Source organism: Oncorhynchus keta, chromosome 20 (genome assembly GCF_023373465.1).
Source record: "Oncorhynchus keta strain PuntledgeMale-10-30-2019 chromosome 20, Oket_V2, whole genome shotgun sequence".
In the NCBI taxonomy this organism is placed as follows: Eukaryota; Metazoa; Chordata; class Actinopteri; order Salmoniformes; family Salmonidae; genus Oncorhynchus; species Oncorhynchus keta.
In genome coordinates this window covers 32,724,573-32,741,739 of record NC_068440.1, presented here as the reverse complement: position 1 = coordinate 32,741,739, position 17,167 = coordinate 32,724,573, and the positions used below count along the sequence as shown (strand labels likewise).

General features: G+C 41.6%; 1 protein-coding gene across 1 annotated transcript; it reads right to left on the bottom strand.

Moving 5' to 3' along the window:
- Positions 1-808: 808 nt before the first annotated feature.
- LOC118399079 (cylicin-2-like) lies at positions 809-15,675 on the bottom strand. Its single transcript, XM_035794840.2, has 5 exons — positions 15,518-15,675; positions 7,615-7,676; positions 1,979-2,014; positions 1,807-1,860; positions 809-1,652 (listed from the first exon to the last, which is right to left on the bottom strand). The coding sequence occupies exons 1-5, from the start codon at positions 15,526-15,528 to the stop codon at positions 832-834; spliced, it is 984 nt and encodes a 327-aa protein (XP_035650733.2). The 5' UTR covers positions 15,529-15,675; the 3' UTR covers positions 809-831.
- Between the last annotated feature and the right edge of the window lie 1,492 nt (positions 15,676-17,167).

The window sequence follows — 17,167 nt, the reverse complement described above, 5'->3', positions numbered from 1 at the left end:
ACTAGAGAGGATCTCAAAACATCAGGAAGTTAAAAACAACAACAATACAGTCAAAAAGTGGGGAAAAATGTTATGCACATCAAAACAGCATAATAATTCAATTGTATCTCTGTAGACACCTTCCCCATTTTGAGGGCCAAGGGAGGGCTAAGGAACTTAAGAGCAATGTTAGACTACACTCACACTTACTGTCTTTTACTTTCCCTCTTACCGTCTCCCTTACTGTCTCCCTTACTGTCCCCCTTACTGTCTCCCTTACTAACCCCCTTACTGTCCCCCTTACTGTCTCCCTTACTAACCCCCTTACTGTCCCCCTTACTGTCCTCCTTACTTTCCCCCTTACTGTCTCCCTTACTAACCCCCTTACTGTCCTCCTTACTGTCTCCCTTACTGTCCCCCTTACTGTCCCCCTTACTGTCTCCCTTACTAACCCCCTTACTGTCCCCCTTACTGTCCCCCTTACTGTCTCCCTTACTAACCCCCTTACTGTCCCCCTTACTGTCTCCCTTACTAACCCCCTTACTGTCCCCCTTACTGTCCTCCTTACTGTCCCCCTTACTGTCCCCCTTACTGTCTCCCTTACTAACCCCCTTACTGTCCCCCTTACTGTCCTCCTTACTGTCTCCCTTACTGTCCCCCTTACTGTCTCCCTTACTAACCCCCTTACTGTCCCCCTTACTCTCCTCCTTACTGTCCCCCTTACTGTCTCCCTTACTAACCCCCTTACTGTCCCCCTTACTGTCTCCCTTACTAACCCCCTTACTAACCCCCTTACTGTCCCCCTTACTGTCCCCCTTACTGTCCTCCTTACTGTCCTCCTTACTGTCCCCCTTACTGTATCCCCTTACTGTCTCCCTTACTGTCCCCCTTACTGTCTCCCTTACTGTCTCCCTTACTGTCTCCCTTACTGTCCCCCTTACTGTATCCCTTACTGTCTCCCTTACTGTCACCCTTACTGTCTCCCTTATTGTCTCTCTTATCGACTTCCGTACCGTCCCTCTGACTGTCCCCCTTATCGACTTCCTCACTGTCTCCCTTACTGTCTCCCTTACTGTCTCCCTTACTGTCCCCCTTACTGTCTCCCTTACTGTCTCCCTTACTGTCACCCTTATTGTCCCCCTTACTGTCTCCCTTATTGTCTCTCTTATCGACTTCCGTACCGTCCCTCTGACTGTCCCCCTTATCGACTTCCCCACTGTCCCCCTTATTGTCTCCCTTATCGACTTCCTTACCGTCCCTCTTACTGTCCTCCTTACTGTCTCCCTTACCGTCTCCCTTACTGTCCTCCTTACTGTCTCCCTTACCGTCTCCCTTACCGTCCCTCTTACTGTCCTCAGTGTCTCCCTTACTGTCTCCCTTACCGTCCCTCTTACTGTCCTCCTTACTGTCTCCCTTACCGTCTCCCTTACTGTCCTCCTTACTGTCTCCCTTACTGTCCTCATTAACGTCCCCCTTACCGTCCTCTTTAATGTCCCCCTTACTGTTGCACACCTTTGACAAATCCTGTGTACAGGGCTCCATACAGAGATCCATATAGGGCTCCATACATTCCTTCCAACATGCCTCCATACAGGGCACCCAACAACCTTGGCTCCCGACATGGCTGCTTTCCTCGATGCAGTCTTCAGTACAGCACAGCATGCAGAACTTGCCTGTGAGAAAATATTCTACTGCATTAAATTGAAATACAAATTGCCATGCATCCTCATAACTAATCGTAATAACTACATCCTGCACTCGAATGATTTCGACCTTTGGCCTTAACCCTTATCTTTGACCTTTGTGTATTTTACTCCTAGGCCTCACCTGGGGCATCAGGGGCATCAGGACTGCCTGTGGTTTCCACGCTGGTATCTCCATCTAGAAGACAAGGACGGGTGACTTTGATACTGTTATTGAAGTCACCATTACTGTAATTATCAGGAAATCCCCAGTAGTCAGTGTGCTTCATTTCCATTCAAATCAATTGGTGACTCACTGCTTGTGTCTGTGGATGTATCACTGCTACTCACATCTGATAAATGAAGAAGAAAACATTGAAAACAAAGTATTAACTTAAGGGGGCTGAATAATTTTGCACGCCCAATTTTTCCGTTTTTGATTTGTTAAAAAAGTTTGAAATATCCAATAATTGTCGTTCCACTTCATGATTGTGTCCCACTTGTTGTTGATTCTTCACAAAAAAATACAGTTTTATATCTTTATGTTTGAAGCCTAAAATGTGGCAAAAGGTCGCAAAGTTCAAGGGGGCCGAATACTTTCGCAAGGCACTGTATATATATACACAGTTGAAGTTGTAAGTTTACATACACTCATTTTTCAACCACTCCACAAATTTCTTGTTAGCAAACTATAGTTTTGGCAAGTTGGTTAGAACATCAAGTAATTTTTCCAACAATTGTTTACAGGCAGATTATTTCACTGTATCACAATTCCAGGGGGTCAGACATTTACATACACTAAATTGATTGTGACTTTAAACAGGTTGGAAAATTCCAGAAAATTATGTCATTGCTTTAGAAGCTTCTGATATGCTAATTGACATCATTTGAGTCAATTGGAGGTGTACCTGTGGATCTATTTCAAGGCCTACCTACCAAACTTGGTGCCTCTTTGCTTGACATCATGGGAAAATCAAAAGAAATCAGCCAAGACATCAGATTTTTTTTTAGACCTCCACAAGTCTGGTTCAGCCTTGGGAGCAATTTCCAAATGCCTGGAGGTACCATGTTCATCTGTACAAACAATAGTACAAAGTATAAGCACCATGGTAAAACGCAGCCGTCATACCGCTCAGGAAGGAGATGCGTTCTGTCTCCTAGAGAATAACGTACTTTGGTGCGAAAAATGCAAATCAATCCCAGAACAACAGCAAAGGACCCTGTGAAGATGCTGGAGGAAACAGGTACAAAAGTATCTATATCCACAGTAAATCGAGTCCTGTATCGACATAACCTGAAAGGCCGTTCAGCAAGGAAGAAGCCACTGCTCCAAAACCGACATAAAAAAAGCCAGAGAACGGTTTGCAACTGCACATGGGGACGAAGATCGTACTTTTTGGATAAATGTCCTCTGATGAAACAAAAATAGAACTGTTTGGTCATAATGACCATCGTTATGTTTGGAGGAAAAAGGGGGAGGCTTGCAAGCCGAAGAACACCATCCCAACCGTGAAGCATGGGGGTGACAGCATCATGGTGTGGGGGTGCTTTGCTGCAGGAGGGACTGGTGCACTTCACAAAATAGATGGACATTTTTATGGATATATTGAAGCGACATCTCAAGTCATCAATATGGTAGTTAAAGCTTGGTCGCAAATGGGTCTTCCAAATGGACAATGACCCCAAGCATACTTGCAAAGTTGTGGCAAAATGGCTTAAGGATAACAAAGTCAAGGTATTGGAGTGGCCATCACAAAGCCCTGACCTTCATCCTATAGAAAATTTGTGGGCAGAACTGAAAAAGCGTGTGCGAGCAAGGAGGCCTACAATGCTGACTGAGTTACACCAGCTCTGTCAGGAGGAATGGGCCAAAATTCACGCAACTTATTGTGGGAAGGCTACCTGAAACATTTGACCCAAGTGAAACAATTTAAAGGCAATGCTACTAAATACTCATTGAGTATATGTAAACTTCTGACCCACTGGGAATGTGACGAAATCAATAAAAGCTGAAACAAATAATTTTCGCTCCTATTATTCTGTGATCCTAACTGACCTAAGACCTAACTGTGTGTATATATATACCGTGGGGCAAAAAAGTATTTAGTCAGCCACCAATTGTGCAAGTTCTCCCACTTAAAAAGATGAGAGAGGCCTGTAATTTTCATCATAGGTACACTTCAACTATGACGGACAAAATGAGAAAAAATCCAAAAAATCACATTGTAGAATTTTTAATGAATTTATTTGCAAATTATGGTGGAAAATAAGTATTTGGTCCATAACAAAAGTTTATCTCAATACTTTGTTATATACGCTTTGTTGGCAATGACAGAGGTCAAATGTTTTCTGTAAGTCTTCACAAGGTTTTCACACACTGTTGCTGGTATTTTGGCCCATTCCTCCATGTAGATCTCCTCTAGAGCAGTGATGTTTTGGGGCTGTTGCTGGACAACACAGACTTTCAACTCCCTCCAAAGATTTTCTATGGGGTTGAGATCTGGAGACTGGCTAGGCCACTCCAGGACCTTGAAATGCTTCTTACGAAGCCACTCCTTCGTTGCCCGGGCAGTGTGTTTGGGATCATTGTCATGCTGAAAGACTCAGCCACGTTTCATCTTCAATGCCCTTGCTGATGGAAGGAAGTTTTCACTCAAAATCTCACGATACATGGCCCCATTCATTCTTTCCTTTACACGGATCAGTCGTCCTGGTCCCTTTGCAGACAAACAGCCCCAAAGCATGATGTTTCCACCCCCATGCTTCACAGTAGGTATGGTGTTCTTTGGATGCAACTCAGCATTCTTTGTCCTCCAAACACGACGAGTTATAGTTATAAAAGTTATATTTTGGTTTCATCTGACCATATGACATTCTCCCAATCTTCTTCTGGATCATCCAAATGCTCTCTAGCAAACTTCAGACGGGCCTGGATATGTACTGGCTTAAGCAGGGGGACACGTCTGGCACTGCAGGATTTGAGTCCCTGGCAGTGTAGTGTGTTACTGATGGTAGGCTTTGTTACTTTGGTCCCAGCTCTCTGCAGGTCATTCACTAGGTCCCACGGTGTGGTTCTGGGATTTTTGCTCACCGTTCTTGTGATCATTTTGACCCCACGGGGTGAGATCTTGCGTGGAGCCCCAGATCGAGGGAGATTATCAGTGGTCTTGTATGTCTTCCATTTCCTAATAATTGCTCCCACAGTTGATTTCTTCAAACCAAGCTGCTTACCTATTGCAGATTCAGTCTTCCCAGCCTGGTGCAGGTCTACAATTTTGTTTCTGGTGTCCTTAGACAGCTCTTTGGTCTTGGCCATAGTGGAGTTTGGAGTGTGACTGTTTGAGGTTGTGGACAGGTGTCTTTTATACTGATAACAAGTTCAAACAGGTGCCATTAATACAGGTAACGAGTGGAGGACAGAGGAGCCTCTTAAAGAAGAAGTTACAGGAATAGTATAATAGAATAATAGTGAGGTATAGAATAATAGTTACAGGTATAGTATAATAGAATAATAGTGAGGACATCAACACTGTAAAATAACTAATATGTAATCATGTCGTAAGCAAAAAAGTGTTAAACAAATCAAATACATTTTATATTTTATATTCTTCAATGTAGCCACCCTTCGCCTTGATGACAGCTTTGCACACGCTTGGCATTCTCTCAACCAGCTTCATGAGGTATTCACCTGGAATGCATTTCAATTAACAGGTGTGCCTTCTTAAAAGTTAAATAGTGGAAATTATTTCCTTCCTAATGTGTTTGAGCCAATCAGTTGTGTTGTGACAAGGTAGGGGTGGTATACAGAGGATAGCCCTATTTGGACCAAGACCAAGTCCATATTATGGCAAGAATAGCTCAAATAAGCAAAGAGAAAGGACAGTCCATCATTACTTTAAGACATGAAGGTCCGTTAATGCGGAAAATCTCAAGAACTTTGAACATTTCTTCAATTGCAGTCGCAAAACACATCAAGCGCTATGACAACTGGCTCTCATGAGGACCGTCACAGGAAAGGAAGATCCAGGAAAGGAAGATAACGCCACCTCAGATCGCAACCCAAATAAATTTTACACAGAGTTCAAGTAACAGACACATCTCAACATCAACTGTTCAGAGGAGACTGCGTGAATCAGGCCTTCATGGTCGTCGAATTGCTGCAAAGAAACTACTACTAAAGAACACCAATAATAAGAAGAGACTTGCCTGGGCCAAGAAACATGAGCAATGGATGGATATTAGATTGGTGGAAATCTGTCCTTTGGTTCTGATGAGTCCAAATTTGAGATTTTTGGATCCAACCACCATGTCTTTGTAATACGCAAAGTAGGTGAACGGATGATCTTTGCATGGCACACATGAAGAAAAAGCAGCCAACAAGTGCTCAGCATATGTGGGAACTCCTTCAAGACTGTTGGAAAAGCATTCCTTATGAAACTGGTTGAGAGAATGGCAAGAGTCTGCAAAGCTGTCATCTGGGCAAAGGGTGGCTACTTTGAAGAATGTAAAATCTAAAATATATTTTGATTTGTTAAACACTTTTTTGGTTACTACATGATTCCATATGTTAATTAATAGTCTTCACTCTTCTTTTTTCTACAATGTAGAAAATAGTACAAATAAAGAAAAACCCTTGAATGAGTAGGTGTGTTCAAACGTTTGACTGGTACTGTATATTTACACACAATACACCATAATGACAAAGGGAAAACATGTCTTTAGAAATGTTAGCACATTTATTGAAAATGAAATACAGAAATATCTCACACCCCTGAGTCAATATTTTGTAGAAGAACCTTTGGCAGTGATTACAGCTGTGAGTCTTTGTGGGCAAGTCTCTAAGAGCTTTCCACACCTGAATTGTGCAACATTCTTCAAGCTCTGTCAAGTTGGTTGTTGATCATTGCTAGACAACTATTTTCAGGTCTGTCAAGTTGGTTGTTGATCATTGCTAGACAACTATTTTCAGGTAGTTCTAAGTCAAAACTGTAATTCGGTCACTCAGGAACATTCACTGTCTCTTGGTAAGCAACTGCAGTGTAGATTTGGCCTTGTGTTTTAGGTTATTGTCCTGCAGAAATGTGAATTCATCTCCCGGTGTCTGGTGGAAAGCAGGTAGAATTTTGCCTCTGCTTCGCTCCATTCTGTTTCTTTTTTTATCTTGAAAAACTCCCCAGTCCTTAACCATTACAAGCACACTAATAACATGGTGCAGCCACCACTCTGCTTGAAAATATGGAGAGTGGTACTCAGTAACGTGTTGTATTGGATTTGCCCCAAACATAACACTTTGTATTCAAGACAAAAAGTGAACTGCTTTGTGTGGGGTAAAGAGATGAGGTGTTCATTAACAAAAATCATGTTAAACACTATTCTTTCACACATGCATCTTATTATGTGACTTGTTCCGTAAAGTCTTACTCCTAAACTTATTTACAGTTGCCATAACAAAGGGGTTGAATACTTATTGAATCAAGACATTTCAGCTTTTCATTTTGTATTAATTAGTCAAACAAAATGAACACATTTCACTGTGACATTATGGGACAAGAAAAATCCATCGAATCCATTTGAAATCCAGTCTGTTAGACAACAAAATGTGGAAAAAGTAAAGGTGTTTATATACAGGTTTATGTGAGTATCCGACATTGCAGTTCTTCTATATGGGTTAGTTAAGTGTCTCCATGACAGTTTCATATTCCCTCTCTTAATGTTTGTAGTGTAGTTTAGAGACTGGATAACTAGAAAGGTGAAGCAGGAAATCCGTAATGCATTGTTTTGTCATTGCGCTGAACCTGATATCAAACTAAAATGGAAACCATTGTCCCTAGACAACATATTGTGCACATATTATAAAAATTGACATTATTGTTAAACTGTAGTTACTGATGGAAGTGTTCTAAATTCACCCACATTTATAAGATGTATAAGGTTTAATTTAATGTTTTCTTACCAATAACGTGGCCTGAGAGAGCAAGACCAGCCAGAGCAAAGATCAAATGAACAGTCAGCTTTCTGTTAGAATAAAGAACACAGAGATAGAACTGGTCACACCACTTTTAAAACTTAAGGTTACTTGTGTAACCCCAGTTCTCTGATAATAGAGGTGTCTCACAATGGGAATTAGTTAAATAAGCAATTCACTACGGAAGATCCAATCACACAGCGTCTGTCGTGGACAGATAAGTCACGTGGCCAATGAGGAGGGGATCCTCCTCAATAAAAAGTGCCATGGAGCTGCTCTCTGGTCATTCTAAAGCATGTCCCTCTTCCTTGCGCTCTTGCAAGCAGGGAACTGCAGTGAGATACTCACTCAGAGAACCGGGGTTACATAAGTAATAATAGTTTGCCACCTCACAATGGGATGTAGCCAACTCCCATATGCTCTCCAAAGCCAGGATAGTCGGACAGATTCATCCCTCAGAGGCCCAGACCTTCTGTGAAAATCAGGGGTATATAAAGCCATAGAAAACCAGTGTCTGAAATAGAGGTCGACTGATTAATCGGAATGGCCGGATAATTAGGGCCGATATCAAGTTTTCATAACAATCGGAAATCTGTTTTTTTCACCTTGTCAGCTCGGGGGATTCAATCTTGCAACCTTACAGTTAACTAGTCCAAAGCAATAACGACCTGCCTCTCTCGTTGCACTCCACAAGGAGACTCTGCCTGTTACGCGAATGCAGTAAGCCAAGGTAAGTTGCTAGCTAGCATTAAACTTATTTGATAAAAAACAAGCAATCATAATCACTAGTTAACTACACATGGGGCGGCAGGGTAGCCTAGTGGTTAGAGCGTTGGACTAGTAACCGAAAGGTTGAAAGTTCGAATCCCAGAGCTGACAAGGTACAAATCTGTCGTTCTGCCCCTGAACAGGCAGTTAACCCACTGTTCCTAGGCCGTCATTGAAAATAAGAATTTGTTCTTTACTGACTTGCCTAGTAAAATAAAAAATATTACTGGATATTATCTAGCGTGTCCTGCGTTGCATATAATCTGACTGAGCATATAAATTTCTAAGTATCTGACTGAGTGGTGGTAGGCAGAAGCAGGCACGTTAACACTCATTCAAACAGCACTTTCATGTGTTTTTCCAGCAGCTCTTCCTTGTGCATCAAGCATTGCGTTCTTTATGACTTCAAGCCTATCAACTCCAGAGATGAGGCTGGTGTAACCAAAATTAAATGGCTAGCTAGTTAGCGCGCGCTAATAGCGTTTCAAACGTCACTCGCTCTGAGCCTTGCAGTGGTTGTTTCCCTTGCTCTGCATGGGTAAAGTTGTGTTGCTTACACTGGCAATACTAAAGTGCCTATAAGAACATCCAATAGTCAAAGTTTAATGAAATACAAATGGTATAGAAGGAAATAGTCCTATAATTCCTATAATAACTACAACCTAAAACTTCTTACCTGGGAATATTGAAGACTCATGTTAAAAGGAATCACCAGCTTTCATATGTTCTCATGTTCTGAGCAAGGAACTGAAACGTTAGCTTTCTTACATGGCACATATTGCACTTTTATTTTCTTCTCTAACACTTTGTTTTTGCATTATTTAAACCAAATTTAACTTGTTTCATTATTTACTTGAGGCTAAATGGATTTTATTGATGTATTATATTAAGTTCAAATAAGTGTTCATTCAGTATTGTTGTAATTGTCATTATTACAAATAAGTAAATAAAAATTGGCCGATTAATCGGTATCGACTTTTTGGGCCCTCCAATAATCGGTATCGGCGTTGAAAAATCATAATCGGTCGACCTCTAGTCTGAAAAGAGTTGCCTTAGCGTCATGCCTATGAAGTAAACACTTGGACATAAATGATGGAGACACTTCCTCCCTCTAAACTTGGATTAGCTAACACAACGTGCCATTGGAACACAGGAGTGATGGTTGCTGATAATGGGCCTCTGTACGTTTATGTAGATATTCAATAAAGAATCTGCCATTTCCAACTATAATAGTCATTTACAACATGAACAATGTCTACACTGTATTTCTGATCAATTTGATGTTTTTTAATGGACAAAAGATGTGCTTTTCTTTCAAAAACAAGGACATTTCTAAGTGACCCCAAACATTTGAATAGTAGTGTATACACTACATGACCAAAAGTATGTAGACACCTACTTGTCGAACATCTCATTCTAAAATCATGGGTATTAATATGGAGTTGGTCCCCCCCTTTGCTGCTAAAACCGCCTCCACTCTTCTGGGTAGGCTTTCCCCTAGACGTTGGAACATTGCTGCGGGGACTTGCTTCCATTCAGCCATAAAAGCATTCGTGAGGTCAGGCACTGATGTTGGACGATTAGGCCTGGCTCGTAGTTGGCGTTCCAATTCATCTCAAAGGTGTTCGATGGGGTTGAGGTCAGGGCTCTATGTGTAACAGAATAACTTTACGTCCGTCCCCTCGCCCATACCCGGGCGGGAACCAGGGACCCTCTGCACACATCGACAACAGTCACCCTCGAAGCATCGTTACCCATCGCTCCACAAAAGCCACAGCCCTTGCAGAGCAAGGGGAACTACTACTTCAAGGTCTCAGAGCAAGTGACGTCACCGATTTAAACGCTATTTAGCGCACACCGCTAACTAAGCTCGCCGTTTCACATCCGTTACATATGGATGCCAGTCAAGTTCTTCCATACCGATCTCGAAAAAGCATTTACACTGTGTGCATGGTGGCATTGTCATGCTGAAACAGGAAAGGGCTTCGCCAAACTGTTGCCAAAAAGTTGGAAGCTCAGAATCGTCTAGAATATCATTGTATGCTGTAGCATTAAGATTTCCCTTCACTAGAACTAAGAGGCCTAGCCGGAACCATGAAAAACAGCCCCAGACCATTATTCCTCCTCCACCAAACTTTACAGCTGACTGTATGCATTCGGGCAGGTAGCCTTCTCCTTGCATCCGCCAAACCCAGATTCTTGTATCGCACTGCCAGATGGTGAAGCGTGATTAATCACTCCAGAGAACGTGTGTCCACTGCTCCAGAGGCCAATGGTGGTGGGCTTTAAACCACTCCGGCCGATGCTTGGCATTGCGCATGGTGATCTAAGGGTTGTGTGCGGCTGCTTGACCATGGAAACCTATTTTATTAAGCTCCCGAAGAACAGTTATTGTGCTAATGTTGCTTCCAGAGGCAGTTTGGAACTCAGTTGTGAGTGTTGCAACTGAGGACAGACACATTTTACGAGCTTCAGCACTCGGCGGTCCCATTCTGTGAGCTTGTGTGGCCTACCACTTTGTGGATAAGCCGTTTTTGCTCTTAGATGTTTCCACTTCACAATACACCAATTACAGTTGACCGGGGCAGATATATATATATATATATAAAATATACTCAGCAAAAAAAGAAACGTCCTCTTACTGTCAACTGTGTTTATTTTCAGCAAACCTAACGTGTAAGTATGTGTATGAACATAAGATTCAACAACTGAGACATAAACTGAACAAGTTCCACAGACATGTGACTAACAGAAATGGAATAAGGTGTCCCTGGACATAGGGGGGTCAAAAACAAAAGTAACAGTCAGTATTTGGTGTGGTCACCAGCTGCATTAATTACTGCAGTGCATCTCCTCCTCGTGGACTGCACCAGATTTGCCAGTTATTGCTGTGTCATGTTACCCCACCCTTCCACCAAGGCATCTATAAGTTCCCGGACATTTCTGGGGGGAATGGCCCTAGCCCTCACCCTCTGATCCAACAGGTCCCAGACGTGCTCAATGGGATTGAGATCCGGGCTCTTTGCTGGCCATGGCAGAACACTGACATTCCTGTCTTTCAGGAAATCACGCACAGAACGAGCAATATGGCTGGTGGCATTGTCATGCTGGAGGGTCATGTCAGGATGAGCCTGCAGGAAGGGTATCACATGAGGGAGGAGGATGTCTTCCCTGTAAAGCACAGCGGTGAGATTGCCTGCAATGACAACAAGCTCAGACCGATGATGCGTCTCACAGTACGGACATTGCTATTTATTGCTCTGGCCACATCTGCAGTCCTCATGCCTCCTTGCAGCATGCCTAAGGCACGTTCACACAGATGAGCAGGGACCCTGTGCATGTTTCTTTTGGTGTTTTTCAGAGTCAGTAGAAAGGCCTCTTTAGTGTCTCTTTAGTTTTCATAACTGTGACCTTAATTGTCTGTAAGCTGTTAGTGTCTTAACGACCGTTCCACAGGTGCCTGTTCATTAATTGTTTATGGTTCATTGAACAAGCATGGGAAACAGTGTTTAAACCCTTTACAATGAAGATCTGTGAAGTTATTTGGATTTTTACGAACTATCTTTGAAAGACAGGGTCCTGAAAAAGGGATGTTTCTTTTTTTGCTGAGTTTATATATATATATATATATATATACAGTGGGGCAAAAAAGTATTTAGTCAGCCACCATTTGTGCAAGTTCTTCCACTTAAAAAGATGAGAGGCCTGTACTTTTCATCATAGGTACACTTCAACTATGACAGACAAAATGAGAAAAAAAATCCAGAAAATCACATTGTAGGATTTTCTATGAATTTATTTGCCAATTATGGTGGAAAATAAGTATTTGGTCACCTACAAACAAGCAAGATTTCTGTCTCTCACAGACCTGTAACTTATTCTTTAAGAGGCTCCTCTGTCCTCCACTCGTTACCTGTATTAATGGCACCTGTTGGAACTTGTTATCAGTATAAAAGACACCTGTCCACAACCTCAAACAGTCACACTCCAAACTCCACTATGGCCAAGACCAAAGAGCAGTCAAAGGACACCAGAAACAAAATTGTAGACCTGCACCAGGCTGGGAAGACTGAATCTGCAATAGGTAAGCAGCTTGGTTTGAAGAAATCAACTGTGGGAGCAATTATTAGGAAATGGAAGACATACAAGACCACTGATAATCTCCCTCGATCTGGGGCTCCACGCAAGATCTCACCCCGTGGGGTCAAAATGATCACAAGAACGGTGAGCAAAAATCCCAGAACCACAAGGTGGGACTTAATGAATGACCTGCAGAGAGCTGGGACCAAAGTAACAAAGCCTGCTTTGGGGCTGTTTTTCTGCAAAGGGACCAGGACGACTGATCCATGTAAAGGAAAGAATGAATGGGGCCATGTATCGAGAGATTTTGAGTGAAAACCTCCTTCCATCAGCAAGGGCATTGAAGATGAAACGTGGCTGGGTCATTCAGCATGACAATGATCCTAAACACACAGCCCGGGCAACGAAGGAGTGGCTTCGTAAGAAGCAGTTCAAGGTCCTGGAGTGGCCTAGCCAGTCTCCAGATCTCAACCCCATAGAAAATCTTTGGAGGGAGTTGAAAGTCCGTGTTGCCCAGCAACAGCCCCAAAACATCACTGCTCTAGAGGAGATCTGCATGGAGGAATGGGCCAAAATACCAGCAACAGTGTGTGAAAACCTTGTGATGACTTACAGAAAACCTTTGACCTCTGTCATTGCCAACAAAGGGTATATAACAAAGTATTGAGATAAACTTTAGTTATTGACCAAATACTTATTTTCCACCATAATTTGCAAATAAATTCATTAAAAATACTACAACGTGATTTTCTGGATTTTTTCTCATTTTGTCCGTCATAGTTGAAGTGTACCTATGATGAAAATTACAGGCCTCCCTCATCTTTTTAAGTAGGAGAACTTGCACAATTGGTGGCTGACTAAATACTTTTTTGCCCCACTGTATATATAGAGGTTGAGGTCCTATGTTCGGTAGCATTAACCTCGTGGTGAAGACAGGGACCAAGTCATGCTGAGGAGAGCTTAGAGTGTAATGATCTTTGCTAGAAAGAGACAAATACCGTGGCACCTTTTCATATTTAAAACATCAAATCAAATTTTAATGGTCACATACACATAGTTAACAGATGTTATTGGTCACATACACATAGTTAACAGATGTTATTGGTCACATACACATAGTTAACAGATGTTATTGGTCACATACACATAGTTAACAGATGTTATTGGTCACATACACACAGTGAACAGATGTTATTGGTCACATACACATAGTGAACAGATGTTATTGGTCACATACACATAGTTAACAGATGTTATTGGTCACATACACATAGTTAACAGATGTTATTGGTCACATACACATAGTTAACAGATGTTATTGGTCACATACACATAGTTAACAGATGTTATTGGTCACATACACATAGTTAACAGATGTTATTGGTCACATACACATAGTTAACAGATGTTATTGGTCACATACACATAGTTAACAGATGTTATTGGTCACATACACATAGTTAACAGATGTTAATGGTCACATACACATAGTTAACAGATGTTATTGGTCACATACACATAGTTAACAGATGTTATTGGTCACATACACATAGTTAACAGATGTTATTGGTCACATACACATAGTTAACAGATGTTAATGTGAGTGTAGCGAAATGCTTGTGCTTCTAGTTCCAACCATGCAGTAATATCTAACAGATAATCTAACAATTTCACAACAACTACCTTATACACACAAGTGTAAAGGAATGAATAAGAATATGTACATATAAATATATGGATGAGCGATGGCCGAACGGCATAGGCAAGATGCAGTAGATGATATAGAGTACAGTATATACATATGAGATGAGTAATGTAAGGTATGTAAACATTATATAAAGTGGCATTGATTAAAGTGACTAGTGATACATTTATTACATCCTATTTTTTATTATTAAAGTGGCTAGAGATTTGTGGCAGCAGCTACTCAATGTTAGTGATGGCTGTTTAACAGTCTGATGGCCTTGACATAGAAGCTGACAGACCTGAGCACTGGGGTTTCCTGTTTTAGTTTCTGTCTATAGGCTAAAACATACAATATACTTGCTGTGAAGCCGCTCAACAACTACATTATATTAGTCATCTAACAGACTCCGATTCAGAGCGACACACAGAGGCAACCAGGGTCAACGCCCTGCTCAAGGGCACGTTGACAGATCTCCCACAAGGTAAAAAACGGGGACACGGACCAGCGATCCATCGGCCACCGGCCCAAGCTCACAACCGCCAGGCCACCAGCCCTCCCAGATCCCCCCCACAGTTCCCCAAGAGCTGCCCCTCAAACATCCGAGAAAATAAGATTGATAAGAGAACCGTAATTTTGTCAAACAGATAATGACTTCTCCTAGAAAGCATCTTAGGGTAGTTAGTGGTAGTGGAAAATGCAAAGCAAATAGGACTAAGCAAAAAGACAATTGTTTTTTTCCTGCTCATTACATTATAATAAGAATATGTGTAACTTGCAGCAATGTATCTTATGGATGTTCTTATGTTCAATATATATTATGGATAATGAATTATCAATGAAATGTTGGTACATTATACAATTCATCTTTGTAATATAATGAAAAATCAAAAACAAAGGATGTTTATTAAACATTTTGACTAAGAGTTGAGCATTTTCCCAAATTCCCTAAATCTTTTTGAAGACTATTTAGAGTCCCATCACTTTATCTTGTACCAGTATCATCATTGATATCAGTTGTAAATCTATTGTTATTGAAGTTTAGGATTGAACAAGAAAAAAGGAAGTCTGTAATAACAAAAATGACACACACATTGCCAAGCTATTGTGATCACACACAAAAACCCACACAAAAACAATTAATTCAACTGTTCACCACTCTCTATCATTGAAGTACCCCCAGCAGCTGTAAACATCTTTAGTTTCATTCTATAGGTAGACTGACTAATAAACTTCCTCCAAGAATACAGGTGTCCAAAAATGTCAAATAGATTGTGTCATTTTAAAATTTCCCGTACACGCATGTAAGTCAAAAATAAATACCCAAAAGTGGCAACCCTTGTGTTAGTGTTCGCTTACCGTGACAGCATTGTGACGGGATAGTTTAGCCAGTGGGGCGACACTCAGGTGTCTATAGTTTCCAGTAAGTCTACAGTCTGGCTGGAGGGAGCCCAAGAGGTTTTATACGTTCACCACTCCCTCTGCTCCTAGGGGGGCACAGAGACACACTGAGAGACAGAAAGATAGACAGAGGCACTGCAGAAGAACAGCTAGCATTAAACTAGTTTAAAACAGGGTTGAGCGTGAGGCTCTCACACCTTTGTGTTTTCAAACAGCTCATGTTCTAAAGTACCCTCTGATCTGAATCTACCCCCATATCTCCTTTTAAAAACCCTCAGCCCCTCACACACACTCATAGCTTACACACTAACCCTGTCCCCCTCTGATCTGAATCTACCCCCATATCTCCCATTAAAAACCCTCAGCCCCTCACACACATAGCTCATAGCTTCTGACACACTAAAAACCTGTCCCCACACACTGATCTGAATCTACCCCCATACTGAATCTCCTTTTTTAAAACCCTCAGCCCCTCACACACACTCATAGCTTACACACTAACCCTGTCCCCCTCTGATCTGAATCTACCCCCATATCTCCTTTAAAACCCTCAGCCCCTCACACACACTCATAGCTTACACACTAACCCTGTCCCCCTTTGATCTGAATCTACCCCCATACCTCCTTTTAAAAACCCTCAGCCCCTCACACACACTCATAGCTTACACACTAACCCTGTCCCCCTTTGATCTGAATCTACCCCCATATCTCCCTTTAAAAACCCTCAGCCCCTCACACACACTCATAGCTTACACACTAACCCTGTCCCCCTCTGATCTGAATCTACCCCCATATCTCCCTTTAAAAACCCTCAGCCCTTCACACACACTCATAGCTTACACACTAACCCTGTCCCCCTCTGATCTGAATGTACCCCCATATCTCCTTTTAAAAACCCTCAGCCCCTCACACACACTCATAAATTACACACTAACCCGTCCCCCTCTGATCTGAATCTACCCCCTGATTCTAATAAACTGGAAGCTATAAAAATAAATAAAGAGAGTCACACACTATATATATATATAAACTCCCAGTAATTTATTGGGTAAAACACCAACGTTTCGGCATCACTGTGCCTTCAGGTTTACCCAATAAATTACTGGCAGTTTATATATAGAGTGCAATACTCACTTTATTTTGTTTAATATATTCCCCTTTCTGTAATACACATGATTTCCAGTTGACTTTGAGACACTCATTTGTGTCTGGGTTGATGGTCACTAGACTTGATACTGAATGTTATGGATTGTTCTCATGTCTGTTGATAGTGGTTGACGCCAGACTCTAGGAACAAGAACCAAGGACACTGATTGTTATTATATTCTGTGACCCTGTGTAATTCTGTAGCAGCTGATGTTGTGACTTCCTGCAAGACTCTCGGTGGGTGTTTATGGAATATTAAAATATAAGGGCCTGCTTAGAGAGGGCGAGTTAGACTTTTTCTCATGCTGGACGTTGTCTCCCTGTTGCAACTTGTTATAAACCACATTGATTTAATTGTATTAAACCAGATTAATTTTGATTTACTATTTGCAACTTTTCTTTTATTCACCTTGAAAATTCCTATTACAGTGTCCACAAAATGTTTTGCATAAACTAGAGGTA